At 35.0% G+C, this 22,307-nt stretch overlaps 5 protein-coding genes across 8 annotated transcripts; 3 read left to right on the forward strand and 2 right to left on the reverse strand.

Moving 5' to 3' along the window:
* Nucleotides 1–164: 164 nt before the first annotated feature.
* Nucleotides 165–4,931, reverse strand: LOC108861736 (uncharacterized). Of its 3 annotated transcripts, none has more exons than XM_018635672.2 (10): nucleotides 4,439–4,931; nucleotides 3,521–4,065; nucleotides 2,422–3,432; nucleotides 2,256–2,342; nucleotides 1,984–2,136; nucleotides 1,629–1,861; nucleotides 1,360–1,546; nucleotides 976–1,275; nucleotides 616–836; nucleotides 165–542 (listed from the first exon to the last, which is right to left on the reverse strand). In XM_018635672.2, exons 1-10 carry the CDS (start codon nucleotides 4,680–4,682, stop codon nucleotides 326–328), a joined length of 3,198 nt encoding a protein of 1,065 aa, XP_018491174.1. In that variant the 5' UTR covers nucleotides 4,683–4,931; the 3' UTR covers nucleotides 165–325. The 3 variants fall into 3 exon arrangements, with proteins under 3 accessions (XP_018491174.1, XP_018491173.1, XP_018491175.1); XM_018635671.2 differs by having other exon boundaries at nucleotides 616–839; nucleotides 4,439–4,929; XM_018635673.2 differs by having other exon boundaries at nucleotides 616–839; nucleotides 1,369–1,546; nucleotides 4,439–4,927.
* Nucleotides 4,932–5,528: 597 nt separating this feature from the next.
* On the forward strand, nucleotides 5,529–6,945 carry LOC130510645 (histidine kinase 2-like). 2 transcript variants are annotated; one of them, XM_057007155.1, is made up of 3 exons: nucleotides 5,529–6,204; nucleotides 6,276–6,404; nucleotides 6,487–6,945. In XM_057007155.1, the coding sequence occupies exons 1-3, from the start codon at nucleotides 6,157–6,159 to the stop codon at nucleotides 6,646–6,648; spliced, it is 339 nt and encodes a 112-aa protein (XP_056863135.1). In that variant the 5' UTR covers nucleotides 5,529–6,156; the 3' UTR covers nucleotides 6,649–6,945. The 2 variants fall into 2 exon arrangements, with proteins under 2 accessions (XP_056863135.1, XP_056863136.1); XM_057007156.1 differs by lacking the exon at nucleotides 6,276–6,404 and having other exon boundaries at nucleotides 6,430–6,945.
* A 3,080-nt stretch (nucleotides 6,946–10,025) lies between these two features.
* LOC108859258 (40S ribosomal protein S19-3) lies at nucleotides 10,026–11,154 on the reverse strand. The gene is made up of 4 exons (XM_018633145.2): nucleotides 10,993–11,154; nucleotides 10,776–10,866; nucleotides 10,487–10,670; nucleotides 10,026–10,270 (listed from the first exon to the last, which is right to left on the reverse strand). Exons 1-4 carry the CDS (start codon nucleotides 11,074–11,076, stop codon nucleotides 10,198–10,200), a joined length of 432 nt encoding a protein of 143 aa, XP_018488647.1. The 5' UTR covers nucleotides 11,077–11,154; the 3' UTR covers nucleotides 10,026–10,197.
* Nucleotides 11,155–11,690: 536 nt separating this feature from the next.
* On the forward strand, nucleotides 11,691–13,721 carry LOC108856940 (PLASMODESMATA CALLOSE-BINDING PROTEIN 1). The gene is made up of 4 exons (XM_018630847.2): nucleotides 11,691–11,963; nucleotides 12,456–12,695; nucleotides 12,973–13,006; nucleotides 13,282–13,721. The coding sequence occupies exons 1-4, from the start codon at nucleotides 11,912–11,914 to the stop codon at nucleotides 13,547–13,549; spliced, it is 594 nt and encodes a 197-aa protein (XP_018486349.1). The 5' UTR covers nucleotides 11,691–11,911; the 3' UTR covers nucleotides 13,550–13,721.
* Nucleotides 13,722–17,006: 3,285 nt separating this feature from the next.
* On the forward strand, nucleotides 17,007–19,834 carry LOC108858315 (uncharacterized). Its single transcript, XM_057007031.1, has 8 exons — nucleotides 17,007–17,143; nucleotides 17,777–17,862; nucleotides 18,014–18,489; nucleotides 18,563–18,686; nucleotides 18,791–19,021; nucleotides 19,107–19,231; nucleotides 19,309–19,454; nucleotides 19,633–19,834. Exons 1-8 carry the CDS (start codon nucleotides 17,141–17,143, stop codon nucleotides 19,654–19,656), a joined length of 1,215 nt encoding a protein of 404 aa, XP_056863011.1. The 5' UTR covers nucleotides 17,007–17,140; the 3' UTR covers nucleotides 19,657–19,834.
* The last annotated feature ends 2,473 nt before the right edge of the window (nucleotides 19,835–22,307 follow it).

Here is a 22,307-nt window from a genome sequence, read left to right on the forward strand (position 1 = left end):
TGTCTACGTTACGTGTTCGTTAGTAAGATCGTTAATCGTATGGTTTAACCAATTTTATGGACTTTTTACACATCTTAAATATCAACGCACGATAAAAGTCTGACCTTTGTCGTCGTTTCCTTGAGGAAGCTTTTTGGAAAATTGTCCAGTTCAGAACTATTGAAGAGCTTTACAACTAGATTATGTTTAGCTTTAGGTTCAAATCGTTACTTAACGTCGTTATATTCCCTCAGTCCTCATTGGAACACCAACTAAACATAGATATACAGTTGACCTGACCATAAACTACAGTTTTAAATCAGACAATTACTCAGCAAGGCTTTCTTTAACTCTTTTTCCCCCAAAGTCTGGTCCACAAGTTATCAGCTTGGACCTTAGCCTCTTCCTTCTTGGCAGCCTCACCGGGATGCTCCTTACGTTCTGCAAAGTCCTTTACTGGTTTCGATGGTGTTGGTTTATGTTTGGACTCATCTTCCAACTTCTCTGTGACACTCACATCTGCTGGCGCTTTTACTGTCTCAGGAATCACATCTAAGCATCCTCTGTAACCCCAAGCAATCATTAAACACACACACACACATACTGATAACCACCACCCTGATTAATGGTTCTTACCTCGATTCTTTGGGTATACCAGACTCTTGACTCATTCCAGCGAAGTCACGCGTTAGGTTCTCAGATATGGCATTTATCTCCTTCACTTCCTCTTTATCTTCTTCTGCCCCTTGACACCCATGATCCTCCGTCTTTACAAGTTTCTGCTCCTCTGTTTCCTCTGCTTTTCCCAATGGATGTTCCATTGCTATTTGGCGAGTTCTCCATGAATCAACAAATGCCTTCTACAACAACAATCAATTAGTTTAGCTTCTTTCTCTTTGTTTTACTATATATAATAACCTTAAGAGTAAGATCTAATATCCTTCATACTTGCAATGGGAATTAACCCAAACCAAATAGTAAAAGTTTTAAACTTGCCTCTGTTTGCTCCTTGACCATGGAAGCATGGTTCAGATAACCAAAGGCGGTTTGGTTTTTGCTCTCTGCATTCTCCTTAGAAAGCTTGGCTGGTGGTCCCTTAGACATGTTTTCATTCTTGGCAGATTGCAACACCAACGCCTCCCTGTGTTTTTTCCCATAGGTATGATTTGCATATGCAACCTTGCTGCTGCAGCTCATCTGACAGACTTGGCACCACACAGGCTGCAAAACTTCTTGTTCCTTTGTTATAGGCTTGGTTGAAACGCTGGACTTAGTACCATCACTAGCTACAAAAGGCTGTATAAAGAATTAAATAAAAAAAGTCAAATGGGTTTGACTTTAATCATAAAAAAAAAACAGAGAGATACAAGAAGATGTAACTGTCACTACCGTAACATGCGTTTGCTTCGGCCAGTGACCCTTGATATCACCAAACACTGTATAAAAACCCTGGCTATCAGAAGTCTTATTGCTACCTGCTATTGCTCGGGGTACCATCACATCCTTTTGCTTATCAGTTGCTCCTTCAGACAGGTTTGCAGGTTGGACAATGTCATCAAAACATTCTCTGTGACACAAGTTACAGAATAATTACTAAATGATTATACATTTTGAGATACTAAGCCAAGTCCAAGTTTGGAAAAATTTACCTAGCTTTCTCTGATGCTCCAAAATCACCAAAGAAAACAGTCTCTACCCAGTCTTTAGTACTTGCATTTTTTTCTTTAACATATACCTCTGTGAACTCTACGTTGGGCTTCTCGAAGAACTTGTTGGTCTCTTGAGTGTTTTGGGACTGGGGCTGATGCTCTGCAATTGTTTCTATAGGTTGAACGCTTTCTCGGACAACTTTCTCTTCAAGCTTCCTAGAATCAACGAGTGCCTGGTCCAAACACATATATAAGACTTCACTCCTACTCTCTTTTTTTACCATAGTTAAGACTTACTTTTAAGTATGTTTAAAGCCCCAAATTCTCATATAGTCCAATAGATAGAAAAACTTGCCTCAGATTGATTAACCATAGCAACATGCTTCTCAAAGCACTTGCTATTCTCTTGAGCATTCTGAGACTGCAGCTGAGGCTCTATAATTGCTTCTCTTGGTTGATCCATTTCTCCAACACATTTTTCTTGAAGCTTCTTAGAGTCAGTGAGTACCTGATGAAACGGTATTTTAACCAGACATACGTTTTACCAAAACTGTGAGTTTTTTCAGTGCTTGTAATTTCCTAACGCAGCTAATAGTTAGCTATAAGGCAAGTAGATACATCAGACACCTTAGGTTTAGTCTCTGCAACTGCTTCTCTTGGTTGAACCTTCTCCCAGACAGCTTTCTCTTGAGGCATCTTAGAATCAGTGAACGCCTGAAATAAACGGTAATATATCACGGAATATGCTTTACCAGACTATATAAAATATTGGTGCCAAAAGTTAGAGACTCGCCTCTGATTGACCCAGCAGCATGGAAGCATGCTTCTGACCCTTGAGATGAGACTCAAAGACAACTTGACTCTGGCATACCACATTGCACAAACGACAAGGATAATTCCCTTTTGGTTTACTCCTACCTTCACTCGTGTTCTTCTTCCTATTCTTCTCCGTAGGTAGCCTAACTGGCCCCCCACGCGACATGTTTTCGGACTTGCCAGTTTGTAGCTCCAAATTTTGCCGATGTCTTTTACCATAGGTGTGCCTGGTATATGCATCCTTGTTGGCGCAGCTGATCTGGCAAACATTGCACAACACAGGTTCCACTAGCGCTGCTTCGTGCATCGGTTTGGATAAAAAGTTGGCCTGAGCTCTGTGACTGGCTACAAACGGTGCTTCAAGTATGGGTTTGGCTGAAACGTTGGCCTGAGCTCTGTGACTGGCTACAGGCGCTGCTTCAAATATGGGTTTGGTTGAAACGTTGGGCTGAGCTCTGTGACTGGCTACAGGCGCTGCTTCAAATATGGGTTTGGTTGAAACGTTGGGCTGAGCTCTGTGACTGGCTACAGGCGCTGCTTCAAATATGGGTTTGGTTGAAACGTTGGGCTGATCTTTGTGACTGGCTACAGGCGCTGCTCCATGTATGGGTTTGGCTGAAATGGTGGCTTGAGCTTTGTGAGTGTGAGTGGCAACAAACGCTGCTTCGTTTATGGGTTTGGCTGAAACGTTAGCCTGAGCTTTGTGAGTGTGACTAGCTACAAACGATGCTTCATGTATTGGTTTGGCTGAAACGTTAGCCTGAGCTCTGTGAGTGTGAGTGGCTACAAATGGTGCTTCATGGATGGGTTTGGCTGAAACGTTAGCCTGAGCTCTGTGAGTGTGACTGGCTACAAACGCTGCTTCGTTAATGGGTTTGGCTGAAACGTTAGCCTGAGATTTATGAGTGTGACTGGCTACAAACGATGCTTCGTTTTTGGGTTTGGCTGAAACGTTGGGCTGAACGTTATGACTGGCTACAAACGCAGACTGCATGAGAGAAATCATATTCAAGAAGTAAGTTGTCATTCATTTTTTTCTTGCAATACATTTTGGTCACAGAACGATACAAGTTTACCTGAGATGTATGTCTTATATCTGAGTGGTGCGCTTCAAGGCCACCACAAGAAGCAACAGATTCACCTGTTGCTCTTCTACCATTCTGAAGCATATTCCATTTCGTCTCCTGAGGTAATCCTCCTCTCGGAACGTGGTCATCTCTGGGCTTCTTATCCTTACTAATTCGAGCTTCACAAGTTGAATCAGTTTTCATGCTGGACTGTGTTTGTTCAGAAACTGTTTCTGGATCTTTGGCCGGTTCGTTATTGGAGACAAGACAGCGTCCAATGTTAACCAGTGCAGCGGATTCAGCACTGGTGAGAGGAGGACCACCAGACGCGAGGCTAGTCCAGAGCCATACGTTTTTGGCTGCAGCAACGAGTGGAGCCGAAGCACGTGGAGGCTGAGCTAGGAGAATGGTGTACCTCCTCATACTCAGCTGGTGAAGAGCGTTGGAGAAGTCCCTATCACCGGAGATGAGCATGAAGTTTGCTGGTGCAGGGTTGTCGACAGCCCACAGTAACATATCCACTAGTATCTTCTTATCACTCGCATCTTTCACTCCTGTTAAGACCCACCCAAACACCACAAAAAAGTCAATCTAACATGTTCCACACTAAAGAAGAAAAACTATCTAAACAATGAGATGTGTTTTGACCAAAAAAAAAACAAAGAGTCACAAAACTAAGACCATCATCTAAGAAGCTACATAAACTCAAAAACAAAAACTCAGAAAAAAACAAACAGAACTGTTAACGAAACTAAGACAACTTATAATATAAATGAACTGAGCTTTTTAATGATGAAAAAAAAACTATTTCAATTTCTACACTTTGTATTAGCAAAGATCGCTTAAAAGTATAGTTCTTGGATCATAATCAGCTAACAACTAACCAAAAGATCCCACTTTTCAGACAAATATAAAAAGAAGTGAAACCTGCAGGAACATGATTAAGACCAACGCCAGTAGAGGACAACGCTTGCTGAACAGCGTGAGGGATGAGATTGGTGTCTCCGTACGCGGAGATCGAGACAGGACCTCCGTAGTTCATATTCAACAAAGCAGAACTCACATTCTGAGCAATCGCGTGTGCATCCCACCCTTTAGGCACCTCACAGTTCTCTATGTCCCACCATACCGACGTTTTGGCCTTCGAGTACTCTCCCTCCGCCGTCGTCATCGCTCGCCGGAGATTATAGAGAGTAGGACTAAGACACGGTTTGGATTTAAAAGGAATCAAGAATAAAAAACAAAAGCAACTTTGTTTCTTTCTCTCTCTCTCTCTTTCCCTTTGAATCTACTAGGAGATTGTAAGGTAAGGTAAGCTTAATAATGGAGGAGAAGGTTCCTTGTTACTTAGCTTTACCATCTTGACGAAGAAACCTTTCGCTTTTCTTTTTCTTCGAGTCGTCTTTTTCATTTATTTTTCCTTTGTACTACTCCCTCTACGATACCTACCTACGTATTATTTGAATACTACTGTTTCCTACTCCTTTATTCTTATTATTATCAACGTTTAATTTTTAAGCCTCGTCAGCTAATTAAAAGCGCGAAAATCAGACACTGGGATACAACTGTCTGGTAACTTCAAAAGCTATATATACATCGGTAATTAGCAGAATACACTCGAAAAAATAGGATTTTGATAAAAGGAAGCTTGTTTAATAAAAAATTAAATAGTTAGGCCTAGTAAATAGATGGTCGCATGTCAACGTTACGTGCTAATCAGACAGCTTAATCATGGTTTATTTTTAACCAAGTGAATGGACTCTGGACTTTTTTACAGATCTGAAAAATCAACGCACGTAAAAAAGCTGACATTTTGTTTTTCCTTAGTCCTTACGCTTTTCTGATATATCTATACTATACTAAAAGGGAAATAAGATCCATAGATAGGCTACCCACGTCGGATTAATTAAATCAACCAATAGGGGAGCTTCATCTCGCCATGTCACCACCGTCTTTGACGAAACAAGAGCAAAACGGGAAATTTTTATTGGGCTTTATAACTTAGTTACAACCCACATTAAATCCAACAACCCTAAACCTATGTTCAGTCGAAACGTCTTTGAACTCTGCCTCTTTCACTTCATCGTTCCTCTGTAATTGCTGTAACAGCCACACTGATTCATCAATTTAGTGATGTCTTTATTCACTCCTTTATTTTTCCTTTCCGCATTCTCCTATATAGATCTAACCAAAAAAAAAAAATCACATCAAACTATAGCAACCAAAGCGGCTTTATCCACCAGAAAGGCTCCAGTGGCTCAGCTCAACAACGATGTCTCCCCTGTCTTGGCCGATCAACTTTCACATCGCTACCTTGCAGCAGCTCGATCTCACCAAACACCTTCTTCGCGACGAGGAACTACAGGATCACTCACCACAAATACACTATTGGCTTCAGTCACATCTTTATCCTCTGTGATTCTTTTTTTCTGTTCTTATCGTTTTTGATTCTTCAGTCACAGGGATGCTGAAGTTGCTGATGGACACTGATCTTGACGCTAAACAAATGGACTCTGCTGAAACCGCTCACGGCAGTAGGAAAGATCTCATATCGTTGATAAACGAGGTTCTTGATCAGGCAAAGATTGAGTCAGGAAGGATTAAGCTCGAAAACGTGCCTTTTGATCTCCGCTTTCTCATGGATAATGTTTCATCACTCCTCTCTGGCAAGGTTGCTGAAAAAAGGAATCGAGGTATAACCACACAAACACAAGACATCCTATAGCATGCCCACTCTTTCTCTAATGAATGTTTCTGTTTCTAGCAACTGTTTGTTTTGTGGCAAGAACGGTTGGCTGTTTATGTTTCTAGCAATGTTCCAGCTGTTATAATTGGTGATCCAAGTCGGTTCCGACAGATAATCACAAACCTTGAACTTAGAAAACTATTGATGGTTAGCTTTTTTTTCCTAATAACAGTCTTTTCACGGGCAGCATCTATTTGGTTCCATGACCAAGCTTGGATTGTTACTGCAGAGGTGGTTACTTTCAAGCTATGAAGCACGGGGACGGCAATTCACTGCCGTATCACGTACCAGCGGCGTTTCAGGGACGGGGACGTGGTGGGGACAGTGTGGGAACGTTTCCGAAACGTTTCAGAGTCGGTGGGGACGGCAAATATTTGTGGAGACGGCGTAGTTAGGTTTAGAAAACGTTTCTGAAACGTTTCTAACTTAAACTCAGTATATTATTTTGTAAAAGATTTGGTTGATTGCTTTTTTTATGTCTTTAGTTTTGGAAAACAATTGAAAAAGGAAATACGTCCTTAGTTAAGCATAGTTAAACGATTAGGATTACAAAGTTTTAAACCATTTTCTGATCTCAATCGTAAGCAAACTCTTATTGTCTTCGTCTTCTTTCTTCAATTGTCAATTTTCATCATTTTTAAGAAAAACACTGTAAGCATTATAATAAACTCTGTTTTTGGTTTGCCAATTACGTATGTGTTGTTTTGTGTTCTGCAAATCATATGATTCGGACCAACTGCTAAGCCCATTGATAAGGAAGACAAATTTGCTTTTTGCTCTTGCTATACTGTTTATTTAACCTGTTGGAGAGAAGATGGTTATGCCCCAGCTGTTGGAATGAAGTTTGAGTCATGTGATAATGATTATAACTGCTGCGCTAAGCATTTTGGGTTTATGGTTAGAGTAAATAGCTCATTCTGATTTGCTGAACGTTGGTAAAGGATATAATTTGCCTCATCTACAAATACTTTTGTTGTATGAAGTTGACAAACCCATTTTTTTCTAACTGATGGTCCACAGAAGAGTAGACTTAAGTGATGGATGTAAACTAAATATATCTTCTCAAAGTAACACATGTATAGAGAAGAAACTATCCAAATACAATTATGAAGCTTTTAACTTAATTTGACACAAATAAATCAATATCAAGGTTTATGAAAAATTTAATTGAACAAAAATTATCTAAATGATTTTCTTAAAACATGTTACAATAAAAAATATGTACAGAAAATTGTATATAATATATTTAATTAGCAAAACTTTTAAGAAAGCCAAACTCTTAAGTAAAAGTTCACTTATTGAACAATATCTTCTGAACATTTTTGACATACAAAACTAACAACGAACTTATATATAATATATCCGAATTACAAAAAAAATAGTTTTCAAGGAGGAAAATAACCTAAAGATATTTTATTAAAAAATAAAATATGTATTTATACCTCTTGGATTAACTAATCTAGACTTAAAGTTTAGAGTCACATGTGGATTTTGGAGATGGAGTTTCAAATGTCAAAAAATAACAAATAAATATTATATTTTTTTGAAAAAAGCTATTTTGATCATTTTATTTTTTAAATACTATTTCTACGACAAAAACTTAAAAGAGTTACTTAAGAGATTTGCCCATTTATTTTTGTTATTCTAATATCTTCACTTATACACAACAACTTCCTTTCTCTCCTACAATTAGATTTTTTTTTTCTTTTGGAAAATGTTGTAAAATTATTTTTTCTTAATACTAATATTTCGTAATGCCTCTAACCTTATATATGGTAGAATATCTGAGTTTTTCGCCAGAAAAAAAAGATAGAATATCTGGATAAACTATCTTGGAAAAATAGTCAATTCAGATTTAACCAATGATAGACCATGATTAAGAATTCACTTAGTAGGTTTAGAATCAATTTGAAAACAAAGTATTTAACCAATACATCTACAATAAAACCCTCACGGATTGCCACATCTCTGATATTGGCAAATCATGCAAGGATTGTTAACACTTTAAGAGGATGAGTAAATTTATTATCTTCGTTTAAACAAGTTGATGATCACAAAACAACACATGCATTTACATGTTTTTCTTTTTGGAACATCAACTTTGTTTTATGTTTTAAATCCAGTTATATTCATATTGGTGCAAGTATCATTTATTTATTATATTTTTCTGAATCAATCAGTGAAAATATTTACACTACCGTCACTAACCACTATCAAAATGAATCACCCGGCGCTACGCACCGGAATACCACAACGTTTATAATTTTGTGTTTTAAAAGTGGTCTTTTTTTGTGCTGAACGGTTTATAATTAAAAATAGTCTTCAACCAACAGTTTTGCTAGGGTACTAACTTTTTTGTTAAATCTTTAAATTATTTATTTTCTATAGTTTTCATGTTACATACACGGAAATTAACTCATGCATATTTGTTAGATTTATAAATATTTTGTTATATGAGTATAAAATAAAAAATGCCCATAAATAGTTTATATTATGAAATTTGTTAGATCATTGACCTTCTCCACATTTTCCATAGATATTGAAATAATAATTCACATCCATAAACACACGTAAGTCTCAACTATCCACTAACAGTCAATAACTTACCATGCACACAATAACAAAAGTAAAAATCACTACAAACACAAAACAAAAAAAAATAACAAGCCCACCAACAAAAAAAAACATAACATCCCAGGTTTATCACTTATACTTATACTAATAAAACAAAAGTTAAACTAAATCCTATTCAAAACCTAACCACTCAATTTATTTACAAAAAATACCAAATACTAATAACAACTTAATCCTATTCAAATAAAATTGTAACATGGAGATTAATACTTTAGTACAATTCCAAATTTAAATAACAAGTTGTAAAAAAAACATCGACTCCTTAACAACTTAAAATTAAAATAACAAGTTGTTCAAAAAAAGGAAAAAAATTTAAAAAATAAAATAACATAGCAACTATGACTAACACAGTGATGTATATATAATTAGAATATAATTAGTATATGAACTTTGACAGTTAAATGAAAGACGTCAAGCACTTCAAAAGACAAATAAATTGTTTTCGTTCATTTTATCTTTCTAAAGAACGATTTAATCCATTTAGCAAATTTTAGCACTATTTTTAAAATTGATGTCCTACATAAATTTATTTACAAAAGAAAAAAACATAACAATTTACCTCTTTAATAAATAACTTTCACACTTCAACTTCTTCCTATTCCTTTTATTCATGTTCCACCTAAAAATGTATTATGATTTGGTTGAAAAAAGTGCAGCAAACTTGATTATCATTTATTTTTTAAAAAAAAAATCTAATATATTCTCATCTTATTTTGACAAATTTAATTTTTCCTACTGTGATAAACTTTCACATTGCACAATATCAACATAAAAATCCCATTTAAACATACCAAATAAATAATTAATATTAATTAAAGATTTCATATGTAAAAAAAATTTTAACCTATTTTCCGCGCGTAGCGCGGAGAAAGAATCTAGTAGCTTTAAGAAAAAAACATGAGCATCGAGGAGAATAAGAATAATAGTAACAAAAGTACAAAATTGATTAATTTTCCATTGAACAATGATCAATCCGATTAGAAAAACAAAGAAAAACATTTGTTCTTTTTGTTTTTTTCTATTTGCTAATATTGAAAAGGTATCAGCAACAAAAGCATTGGCAAACATGTTAAAGTTCTTATATGTTTATAGTTAAAGAAAATTCATTAAAATGAAGAGAGAAACACGGTCGACGATTAAATCAGATTGCGTATATGTCTGCTCATCAGAGTTTAAGAAGAAGAACAAAAGAGAAACAACTCATCAAAAGAAAAACAAAAAAAAATCAGAGAAGGGATATTCCACTACTGGTTTCCAATGCAAAACTCATTCCAAGAAAAAACAAAAAGCTTTGTGATCTTGGATTTTAGACGGCAGCTGCGATCCTTCCAGCGACTTGGTCAAGATCTCTCTGACCACTTGATGTGATCTTCCTCCCACTGGTTCACATCAGAACGAAACAGCAAGGTTAGCTAGGCAAAAACCATATACATTTCAGATTATCTTATCCATCAAGGTTGGGCAAATCTCATGTCACACAATTGCAACGTTAGGCAGACTACGAGACTAAACTAGTGCATACAAGTTTCTATATTAATCTTCTTGCCATAGGCTCTTAAATACTAACAAAGAGACAAAGGATAAAAGCAACTCACCCTTTAGTGTCAAGGTCGACAATGTTCATAGTCTGGAGCTGCTGAAGAATGTGACGAGCGACACCACCACTGCTCTTGCAGAAATGAGGTGGTCTGCTTCCGTTCCTCTTGCTTCCTCCATATATCCTTCTGAAGGCACCAACTCCAAGTCCACCTCTCAAGTACACTTTCCTTGCCATTGACGCTACCAAAAAAAAAAAAAAAGAGAATACCACTTTCAATCTCAGAAACACACAGACACTAACTAGACAAGCGACCAGAATATGTAAGAGAGAGTAAATAAACATACCGGCTCTGATGTAGTACCAGTCAGGGTCATATGGAGCAAGCTCCTTAAGTTTACCAGTCTTGACTATATCTGTCCACGGTGGCAGCTCGATCTACACACATCAAACCCCACAATGGTATAATAAAAATGCAGAAACTAATGGCCATTTCAAGATTCGATTCAAACATAAACTCTCTCGCTTGGCTTAGAAAGACGCGGAATCGTAAGATTGTTATACCTTGCCGGAGCGCTTGAGATGGGCAGCGTATGCCTTGACGAACTCGTGTGGAGAGACATCCTTCACCGTTTTCCCTGTCGCCATTATTGTTCCTGCTTCGTCGTTGGCGGCGCTGCCAGAGGCGTATAATATTATTCGAGTGTGGGCGGGACTGAGATAAGTGAAATTAGGGTTTTTGAGGAAGGAGTTCGTATTATTCCTGGGTTCATGGGCCTATAAAATATTCCTGGCCCATTTACTGTATATTTTCTTATATGATCCTTTTTCTGTCAACTGATCCATTTAAGTAGTTGCCAGTTGGAATGTTTTTTTTTTACCCCAAAAAAAATCACTAATCTGATTATTACACTTTTTTAGTTTCCATTCACAGCTATATTAGTGAGCCAAGTAACTCTTCTCCTATCATCCGATGGAGTGTTGCAGACTGTGTGAAAAAAAATAATTCACTTCTGACCCCATTAATGAACATAGGCTTTGTGAGTTACTATTTTTATTAATTTTTTTGACATTTGTGTGGAACACCACAGCCTGCAAAGTCTGCATTCTGCAACACAAAGATTTGGCTTCTTTTCAATAAATAATAAACTGCTACTTGTTTTCATTTAATTTCTTTTACCAACCTGTACTCTAATAATACAATGTTTAATTTAAATCTCGAATATACGTAAGCGTACATGATGAGATGAGTTCTTTAATGGTGCAAGAAAAAAAAAGCACTCAAAAGGGTTTTTGAGAAAGAGACAAAAGAAGACGCACAACAAGTAGCCACTCTCTCATCTCTCACCCATCTCTTGACACACATACAAGTAGCCAGCCACTACTCTCTCTCCTTCTTCTTGCTCTTGGAGATCTCTTTCTCTATCTTCTCTACTTTTCTTTCTAGAGGACAACTGTGACATTTCTTTGTCTGAACGCATCTATGGCTGATCTGGTTCTTTCGCTTCTCCTTCTAGCCATGGCTGGCCATTCTAGTAAGAAACTTCCACTCTTCCTTCAGATTTCTTACCATTATTAGTCTTGTCTCTCTCTCTCTCTCACTGTCTGAGCCTCAAGCCTTTTTGGCTCTGGTCTGAAAATGGGTTCTTGTAGTAGTAGTCAAGGGTCTTACTATTCATGAGTGTTGTTCTACCATTGCTATACAGATTAAAACTTATCATTTTTGTTCACATCCGGCTGTGTTTCTTGGTTGGTTTTTCTTTGAATAATTAAAAAAAAAATCAAGATTTGTCTCATTTCATGTACATATCCTTTTCTTTAAGGCCTTTGTTATTCTGTTATGTACTGATTTATTTTTATTTATTTTTTGGAAAGTTCACAAAGTTCTTGAAATCTTGTTTTACTTTTTGTGACTTATGTTGTTGATAAGTTTTCCCCTAAATCTTGTTGGCTTGCACATTGTAAGACAACGGAGACAAAGCTTTATGTTGAATCAATCACTAAATGTTGCCTCTTGGTCTATGTAGGTGCCTCATGGTGTGTGTGCAAAACAGGGCTGAGTGATACAGTGCTACAGAACACCCTAGACTATGCCTGTGGCAATGGAGCAGACTGTAATCCCACTCACCCAAAAGCACCTTGCTTTGACCCTGACAATGTTAGGTCTCATTGCAGCTATGCTGTCAATAGCTTCTTCCAAAAGAAGCATCAAGCTCCAGGCACTTGTGATTTCAGTGGCACTGCCACTCCAACTAACTCTGATCCAAGTCAGTCTCAACCATCCTCATCTCAATGCTCTTTGTTTTAGTGCCCAATGCTAAATAAATTTTAGTTAATTTTTGGAGTGATTGTTAGGATTCCTTTAGTGCTCTCTTGATCGATTGATAGTCACAGAAAGTTGAAGGCTTTATGTTTTTGTTACAGTTTGAATGATTTGGTAAGATTCTAAGACAATGTGGATATGCCAAATGAGTGATATAGACTAATTTATAGCTTCAACTCTGTGGATAATCATCAAATGTATTAACATTTTCTATTGTACAGGTTACTCAGGATGCACCTTCCCTACTAGTGCCAGGTTACACTTCTGATTCAGATGACTTAATCAACGATTTGATTTCTATATTTTTGTGGCAAAGAGTATAAGTGGACCAAAGCTTGCTCTGCGTCCCCAGTTTTTGTTTCCTTTTGTTGTGAATGAGATAGCATCACTCAAATCAATTTAAGAATATCAAGCATCATCATTAATATTTTTAATTAAACCGAAAAAAGAAAAGTTTTGACTCTGCTACTTGTTTTTTAATGCCTCAAAGTAGTTGTTTCTTGTCTGATGTGCTCTTTTATTTTCTCTAGTGGCTCCGGTGGTAGCACCACCGTGACACCAGGCACAACCAATCCAAAAGGCACCTCAACCAGCACCACATTTCCTGGTGGCAATGGCAACAGTCCTCCTTATTCAGGAACCTCGACCAATGGAGTTTTTGGAAACAATAGCACTGGGATTAACCCGGACTACTCCACGACAGACAGCAGCGCGTTTGCTCTCAAGAACTCGAGCACATTTCTCACCTGCCTTCTCTTGATCGCTTTGAGTGGATTCTCTTCTTTCTCGATGCTCTAAGAATGTTTAATGTTTCTCTGGTTTTGTTTGGTGCACTTATTGTCTCAAGGACATTTGAGTCTAGCTTAGTGGTAAAATCTCTGCCTGTTTGTTTTGAGTCTCTTTCTCTATGGTATGTTCTTGTTGTAAGAAGATTTCGTCTCATGCTTTCAACTCTTATCTTTTTAGACTGTTTCTGGTAGATTTGATCGTAGTGAAGAAAGTTATATATAAAATGATCTTATCTCATGTTTGCTAGATTATATACAGTGTTGCATGGTTACCAAACATATCTTTATTTCTATTTTAGAAAGAATCTTTGAAAATATTTTTTTTTTCTTTATCTTTGAAAAATAGTTTGAAAACATTAAGAAAGTTTTGCGCCCTTAAGCTCTTCTTGACGCGACATCTATCACTGATCACTCACTCTCTTCCAAAACGTTCAGCCCCTCGTGTGTTCTTGTCACTGTCTTTTCTCACGCTTACACTCTGATTCCGTATAACGGTATAGCGCAATACAGTGTGAGGAATCCCCTTTATGTCCTCGAGATTTTTTTTATCGACTGACAAAGATCATGCACATGAGCTTCGCCTTCGCGTGTTCTTCACATGTGCGTGTGGATTGTAACCCTCTGTCCGACATAGAGTCTCTTGACATTTCCCGCACCTTCGTGTCGACTCTTGTTGAACTTTGATCTCCTTCTCCGGACACTCTTGTTGAACTTTGATATCCTTCTCCTTGACCATGAACTCTCTTCTTTGACTGATGATCATGTTTACATTAAAGTGCAAGATCATATCATCTATGATACTAAGTGAATCATTGTATACTTCCACATAATCCAATTTTCCAATCATATGTTAAAGTAGGAACAGAATGCAAAAGCATATCCAAACATACTCACATGTCACTTTAATAATAACTAGAGATTGACCCGCCCTCAAGAGGGCGGGTATATTATTTATTTTATTTCTGAAAAATATTAAATTTCTTTGATATAAATTTGTATTTTTAACTGCATATCTACATTTAAGTGTTAAAAATAACATTATAAGTGTGAAAATTACTATATGTTTAATGTTCTAATCGAAATAATTTTGATTATAGAATACATAATCAGGTTTTAGAATACCTATATGCAAATAGGCAATAGATTTAAAAAGTATAATCAAATTTGAATATAATTTTTGCGTTACTAACATTTCTAAATCCTCCACTGTTCAAAAATCATTATCCCAAACCTTGATTGGACCCAGTATATATATGTATGATTGCTATATTCGAAAAACCGAAAATAAACTCCGATCAATTCAACACCAAAAACCAAATGAGTATATATAGAGATTTCGTGTATATATATATGTGTGTGTGTGTGTGTGTGTTAGATATTATTTTGGATAAGTTTAGAAAATTGGATATAAAATATATAACTGAAACAGATAGTTTCGCTTAAAAATAGCCAAACCAGAATCTGATATAACGAATATCTATAAAAAGTAATGTATTTTATATGAGAACCATACCTACTCATATGTATGATGATCCAACTCGAACACGTCCATTTTTTTAATAATACATTAGTGTGTTCTTTAAAAAAAAGTGATATTCGAAAGAATTAACCTTTATTCGAGTGGATATCCAAACACCCATGCTTAATCTCAATTAATTCACTACTTAATAGAAATTGTAATTATTTGTCAACCAATACATATTTTAATTTGAATAAATAATACTACAAATATATTTTATAATACATTAATATGTTCTTTTTTTTATAAAAAGTGGTATTTGAAAGAACTAACCATTATTCGAACGGATATCCAAATACTCATGCTCCATCTCAATTAATTCACTACGTAATAATTGCTAAAAACTGTAATTATTTGTCAACCAATATATTTTTTAATTTGAATAAATAATACCACATATAGGTTATTATATTCTTAAAGATGTTAGGTATCTAAACCCATCTATATAGCCGATCAAAGTATATATAAATTCATTTCTTTTTAAGATTTAATAGGACTATCCATTTAGATCAACAATAATAATATTATTCCATTTAGTCGATATGTTGGCCTGGTGAACAAAAAAATGAAGATTAGTCTAGGATTAATCTGGAAATAGTTGTTGCTCAAAAAAAAATCTCGAAATAATTTTAGTGTGTTTCTTTCTTCATTTTTATTTATAAAATTATATTAGTTATTTTATGTAAAAATATCAAATGTATCCCACCGGTAGATCACCTATTTTCACATATCGTTCCAGCACGTGCAACATTTTCTTTTCTTTTTTAATATTTTTAATAAATGGCAAAACCGTAAATATACCATCTTCTTCAATTAGGTGTAGATAAGGGTTTCTGCAATTTTCACCATTACAGTTATCAGAGATATGTCATGATTCGACAAAATCTTGTGTGTTTTCTTATAGGTTTTATATTAAATCTGTAAATCTCACATCTAATACTCGATTCCAACCATTTAAACTCCAAAAATGGATAGTTGGCAAAACCGATTTCTTCACCCGTCGCCATGCTTGGCCTCTGCCCAGCGCTCCGCCTAGTAATCGCCCTTCACACCCGTGTTCGAATGTTTTTCGAATATGTATTCATAAGAATTGTGATAAGTTATATTGATGCAGTTATGGATGCTTATTAGGCTACAACTGATGGGGGTGATTATTAGGTAGTTATCATATAAAAAGTTGGGTATCGTGGAAAAATAATTGTTGGACACAACTGATATCAATGGGTCACACTGCAAAATTAATAGAATAGATTTGTTATATCAACATATCTGCTACTAACCAAAGATTAATAAAAAAATCTAGGACGAGTTAGTCCGGTGGCGGCGTACGGTTTGCGGTTGCGAGTACGATTTTGAGTTCGACTCACACTGGTCACCGAAGCTTTGACATGGATATTTCGACCCGAGGAAATTAACTCGTAGCTTGATCTAAAGCGATCGCGTGGTTAGTCTGGACCCACAACGTGGGGATACTCCTCGTAAATATCAAAAGAAAAAAGGTTAATAAAAAATGTTATAATTCATGTTTAGATTATGAAGTTTCCTATTTCATGTTTAGATTAGGAAGTCTCATACTATTCGATACATTCCATTTTTTCTATAATCTAACAAAGAAAGATGATGTATCATTTTTGGAATAAAATCCAAAAAAAATTGCAATACATTATACATGCATGCACTAGTCAAATTAGTGAAGGAAAAGTAGAAAAGAGTGTGTCATGTCGATAGCGCATTGGATTGCAGAAGGAAAATATCTGGCTCAAACATCACCAATCTTTCAATAATAATCATGATTACGTATGGGTTATTATGTGAGTTTCAAGAACACAAGGGTTCTTTTTTTAATTTAATTGAAAGGTATGGGTCAGTTATTGCAAATTATCTATTTTAAATGTATTTCTTCTTCGTGTGACTTTTTTTTTTAATTCCACCTTCTCTCTCTCTCACACTGGTCCCTCAAGTCCCCCACCTTCCTCCTTCAAACACTCCTTCTCTCTCTAAAACCCCTTTCTTCCCTCTAAAGTTCCAAACTTTCCGTCTCGTTTTCTCGTATTAGGGCTTTGCTCAGCAGATAGCCGCGATATGGTAGGTAGATAGAGCCAATGTCTCTGTTTTTTTTTTAATCTGACATCGTCTGCTCTGCTTCGGCTGTGTGCGTTTATCTCCACCATTATATTAGCTCCTTGCGTTTACGTAATTCGCAAGCAAGGAAAGTTGAGAGCTTTTCGTCTATCGGTTTTATAAAGTGTGTCCCTTTTGTGGATGAACTGGTTTCTACCTGCATTTTTGATATCACGCGTTTTTGGCACTTGTACTGAAAATAGGTGTAAGGTTTTCAATCTAGGGTTTTTAATTTTAAGCTATTTGTAGTAAAACGCGTAAATGTCTCGTCTTGATTGAATTTTGTTCTGAGTGAGCTTTCCTCTCCCGTGTTAACTGTTAAGATGTTCTTTTTTGACATGAGTTCTGACTTGATCGAGACTAGTAATCATGGTTTCGCTTTGCTGAGTTTGGGAATCAGACTTGCTTAACTCTCGGTGATCAAATGATTTTTACTTTTTCCTAAACGGTAGTGAAGAAGGATATGGTTATGTCCTATATATGAATCCTGATCATTGTTGTACTCATGTGTTTTATTACTGTACCTATGCATCTTTGTTTGCTTCCCAGATTGGTGTTTGTTTGCTGATGGTTCTCTTTTACTTGAATGATTTGTAGAGGCCAATTTGTGAAACGTGTGGAAACCAAGGATGGAAAGGACTGCTTGTAACTTGCTCTAAATGCCGTTTATCCTCTGAACACCGGTGAGTTAGTTTTTTCTCATATTCCTAATACATTAAGTTTTTTTGGATTGCATTCCTAATCTCAGTTATTATTATGTTCTTCTTACACTAAGCTTCATAACGGCTGCTTTTAAAACTCACCCTAAATTCATTTTTCATGTTTCCTTTCTAGTTACTGCATGGACAAAGTCTCATTTGAGGCGTCAGTAGATTTTGTATGTGCTGACTGTTCGAAGAGGCCGCCTGTTCGAAACAGATTGGCTACTACGTCGTCCATCAAAGCACCCCCTAGGATTCAAAAGAGCAAAGCGAGGGTTGAATCTTCAAACCCGGTTCCCAGATGGAAAAAGATTCCCGAATCATCCAAAATGAGGTTGATCTCGCCGGAGGAAGTCAGGAAACTTTCGTCTGGAGGCAACAACTCGACTTTCAAAGTGCCAAAACCTGTTCCAGCTCGTTCTCCAACGGGCTTACCAAAGCTTGCTTGCTTTCCAAGATCCAGGAGTCTGAATTCTACGGTTGTGGCTCGCAAACCCAATCAGATGCTCCTTCCACCTAAAAAAAAGAGTGAGCCTCTTAGGCCCCGTGTTTCGCAGATTCGTTCAGGAGTCATGCAGCAATCTCCTAAAGCACAAGCAGTAGTCGAAGGTAGGTCTCATTTGGCTCTTCTCTTTTCCTTTCTTGAGGCCTAAGTACCTAAACTTATTTTTGGTTTTTCAAGGGTCAAAACAGAAAGTTGGTGGTGGAGCCAAAGATCTTGGTTCTAAAGAGATATGCCGATCAATCCTATCAGAAAAGCTGTTGCAGTTACTTCCATATCGACCAGCTTTGCCCCCTATTTGGAAGTGAGTTACAGTTCATTGCTCGCTCCCTTAACTTTTTTTAACATTAGGGCTTGTTACATAGCTGAAGATATTGTTTATAACAATACTCTATGCAATTAAACCAGGGGACGCATTGTAGATTCTGCTACACCATCAGAGTTTAACGGCATGTTTTGGGCTCAGACGGCTTCTGTAATCCGCAAGAAGGCTTACAACGTTTCAAAGACGATTCCTGTCGTACTCAAGGTCGAATTGGTCCCTATAGGCAATCTTTTGAATGATTTGTTTGTGAACAGAAACCCAGCGCTTTCAGATGTCGAGATGTACATTTTTCCAGATGACAAGAACACAATAAGGTAAAATCTTTAAGCGTATTCTTTTCTAGAGAAGACTAGTTAAAAGTCATTGTGACACACAAAAACTTGCTGTTTTTTTTATCAGGTTTAAGGAGGAACATGCTTATCTGTTTGAGACCATGAAGAGACGCAATGCCATGATTAGAATCAACGTCAAGGACACACCGTTACTGATATTCTCTTCGAAATTGCTGGACAAGTCCTCTCAGAGTAAGCCTAATGCATTCTTCTTTCATCCTTACTATTCTTTTGGTGTTATTCACATTGGTTTCTTCTTTCATTTGCAGTTATCATCCAGATGCAGAAGAAAACAAAGAACTTCCTTTGGGGGATTTTTCTAGTGACGAAAAAGTCATTAGCACTCCTTCCTGGAACTTCAAGTCAAGCTGCTCAGCGTTTTGATGATGGAGATGTCGTTGACAATGCCGCTAAAGTATGCTTACTACCTTCCCCTCTTTGTTTTTCTAAATCAAAGACCCTTTAATTATCAGAAAATTAGTAGTAGATTCATTTCGCTTTGGCTAGAAAGCATGATATACATCTTCAAGTGATTGTTCTTGACTCTGACATGGATGTTTTGCTTGTTTTTCATTTTGCTCTGGTGATATCAGCGTCAGTACAGGGAGAGAGGTTGATGGATGCGGGTCGTTGTTTGTATGTTGTCTCAAGAAACTTGGTTAATAGCTTTGTTTGCTACTCTAAGAATGTGTGTTCTTGTTTGTTGTAAGAAGTAATAAAGTCAGGCCTTGTTGTTGTTACTTTCACCTCATGATAGTTCATGTAGATTTTGTGAGTGGTTAAAAACTGTTCTTTTGTTTGTGTTTCTACCTATATATACTCTAATTTAGGTTAGACTCCATTAACATTACATAGTTGTTCATAACAGGCAATCACTTTAAAGCAAACAAACAACCATTACAAGTAGGAATAGGGTATTTATTAGCATACTTTAGGGCTTATCTTTAACTATATCTCAGCCAAACCAGAATGGAAGTGTCACCTCTTCATAGAGGCCATGTCCAGATTGACAGCAACCTTTATGTCTCAATCCTCATGTTCTTATCTACTGCTTTGATCAATCTTCCAGGCGTGGATGGGGTTTCGCCATGACGATGAGAGTTTCTTTTTTTAAAACAAAGACCTTTCTTGGGTCACAAGTCAGTTTACTAGCTAAATGTGAGATTAGACTTTGTTGGTCATTTGCTTCCCTCTGAAGCTATGACTAACTTGTTTTTGTTACCAAAACTGATATATTCACTTTGGATACAGTTTGTTCACAACTTCATGAGTTTGTGAGAAATTAAAATTAATGTCTAATTAGTAGCACTAGGTGATTCTCCCGTGCTCATGCACGGATATAAATATTTATAAATATATTATAATAATAATTTATTAATAGTGTAATTTTAATTTCAAATATTTAATAATTTTTATAAATAATATTATATTATTTTAGTTAGGCATGTGATTTTGGATATGTAATATATGATTAATTTGATTATCACTTTAATATATTAGATAATATTAAATTCTTTGAATTCAGCCATGATTTTTTTTGTTCTAAATAGATTAAAGTTTTTAATAATTTTTGATTTTCATTTAGATTTGTTTTCTCTTATATATGTAAATATATTTTATAATACTATATATATATATATATTTTAAAAAATAGAAAAATAAATTTAACTGTTGATCGATTCATAATACATAAATAAATATAACAATATAATTTTGAAATTTCACCCATATATGTTTTGCAAAATAAATAAATGGTAACATTTAATTAATATTTTATTTTAGTTTATTGGTATGGTTTGAAGTATCCCGTAATTTATACGTATAAATATAAATAAACATTACTATAAAATAATATATTTTGTATTTTACCTTTGATTTTAGATATAATAAAAGTGATTAGTCTCTATACTCATTTTGTAAATAGGTGACATATATTCTTTTGTATTGAAGTATAATTATTTTTATTTTTATTAAACCAAATCAAATTAATTTTATTTATCGCATCAGTTTCAGTTTTTCATCTTAAATGTGTAAATATATTTTATAATATTTATAATAATTTGTTATTTGTTGATTTTATAAAATATTACAAAATAAATCGATGATCAGTATAATTTTTTATAAAAGAAAATAACTAATAAAATTTTGTAAGCTTATAAACGCATATTGATATTAGTAATTATTAAAATATTTTGTAAGCTCTAAGTAATATTATACCTTAGATTTATAAAATTAAACTGAAAGTTATTTTAAATAATATTAAATATAATAATTCAGATTTTCTTATGTACTTTGTTTATAGGTATATTTGATTGTACAAATATAAAGAGAAAAAAACTAAATATTAAGTAAAATACATATTTTTAATTGAGGCAAAGTATAATATGCTTAGTTCATTAAAAATTTCTAGGATTATGTTATTTAAAAAAAAATTGTAATTTTTTTTTTAAGTATGCTTGTGGTAAAATTAGTTTTCATAAAAGTATCATTTAATGTTATAAAAATAAAAACAGTTCTTTTAATTTTTTTTCTTGAGAAACTATTTTATATATGTAAAAAACAATTATAGACATTTTTTAGATTTGTTTTAATAATAAATATTATTAGTCAAATATTATAATAATGAATAAACCATTTCAATAATACTAATTATAAAATATTATTATTCAACTAAAGATATCTCGTTTTATCTAATCAATTTATTTTCTGTAATCATCTAAGAAAATATATAGATATAAGGCAAATATTTTTATTACTTTGAAAATATATTTATATTGCTTAAGATTATGTTTGAAAGGAAATATTTATTTTTCTTAATACCAAAATTATTTTTGTTAATTTTCCTTTTTAACGAAATCACATTATATATAAATATATTATTTGATTTTAAATTCGTTTTTTAATTTATAAATGTTTTAACTATATATGTTAACTAAAAAGGAAATTTCTAATTAATAGAAGTTATTAAAAAGGAAAAAACAATTTTAATATAGTAATTATATGTAATATTTTTAGTTCATTAAGGGTGTCATCGTAATCAACCACCGTGAGAGTTAACCTGAGTGCGACACGTAAGAAACTGACTTCTCAAATAATATTATAGAGATATCTTTCAAATGTTATTAGGGGAGATATGGATGCTACATGCATATTTTAGGAGTTATTCTTGGGTTCACTCCCTAGGGTGAACCTTTAGGTTCACCAACCAATAGAAACTTGTTTTTTTATATTCAATATCTTTTAATTAAGGAAACAAATAATTTGTCAA

The sequence above is a fragment of the Raphanus sativus genome, chromosome 4 (assembly GCF_000801105.2).
Source record: "Raphanus sativus cultivar WK10039 chromosome 4, ASM80110v3, whole genome shotgun sequence".
Lineage (NCBI taxonomy): Eukaryota > Viridiplantae > Streptophyta > Magnoliopsida > Brassicales > Brassicaceae > Raphanus > Raphanus sativus.

Bases quoted from the DNA above. Each gene is read 5' to 3' on its own strand.
- LOC108861736 (XM_018635671.2), bottom strand. From the start codon at position 4,682: ATGACGACGGCGGAGGGAGAGTACTCGAAGGCCAAAACGTCGGTATGG. The intron at 3,433-3,520 runs GTAAACTTGTAT...TCTCTCATGCAG, and splicing joins ATATAAGACATACATCTCAG to TCTGCGTTTGTAGCCAGTCA. The intron at 543-615 runs GTAAGAACCATT...TTGGGGTTACAG, and splicing joins GGTATACCCAAAGAATCGAG to AGGATGCTTAGATGTGATTC.
- LOC130510645 (XM_057007155.1), top strand. From the start codon at position 6,157: ATGTTTCATCACTCCTCTCTGGCAAGGTTGCTGAAAAAAGGAATCGAG. The intron at 6,205-6,275 runs GTATAACCACAC...TTCTGTTTCTAG, and splicing joins TGCTGAAAAAAGGAATCGAG to CAACTGTTTGTTTTGTGGCA. The intron at 6,405-6,486 runs GTTAGCTTTTTT...TTGTTACTGCAG, and splicing joins AACTTAGAAAACTATTGATG to AGGTGGTTACTTTCAAGCTA.
- LOC108859258 (XM_018633145.2), bottom strand. From the start codon at position 11,076: ATGGCGACAGGGAAAACGGTGAAGGATGTCTCTCCACACGAGTTCGTC. The intron at 10,867-10,992 runs GTATAACAATCT...TGATGTGTGTAG, and splicing joins ATCTCAAGCGCTCCGGCAAG to ATCGAGCTGCCACCGTGGAC. The intron at 10,671-10,775 runs GTATGTTTATTT...TTTTTTTGGTAG, and splicing joins CTGGTACTACATCAGAGCCG to CGTCAATGGCAAGGAAAGTG.
- LOC108856940 (XM_018630847.2), top strand. From the start codon at position 11,912: ATGGCTGATCTGGTTCTTTCGCTTCTCCTTCTAGCCATGGCTGGCCAT. The intron at 11,964-12,455 runs GTAAGAAACTTC...TGGTCTATGTAG, and splicing joins AGCCATGGCTGGCCATTCTA to GTGCCTCATGGTGTGTGTGC. The intron at 13,007-13,281 runs GTTACACTTCTG...TATTTTCTCTAG, and splicing joins ACCTTCCCTACTAGTGCCAG to TGGCTCCGGTGGTAGCACCA.
- LOC108858315 (XM_057007031.1), top strand. The intron at 19,232-19,308 runs GTAAGCCTAATG...TTTCATTTGCAG, and splicing joins GCTGGACAAGTCCTCTCAGA to TTATCATCCAGATGCAGAAG. The intron at 19,455-19,632 runs GTATGCTTACTA...TGGTGATATCAG, and splicing joins TCGTTGACAATGCCGCTAAA to CGTCAGTACAGGGAGAGAGG.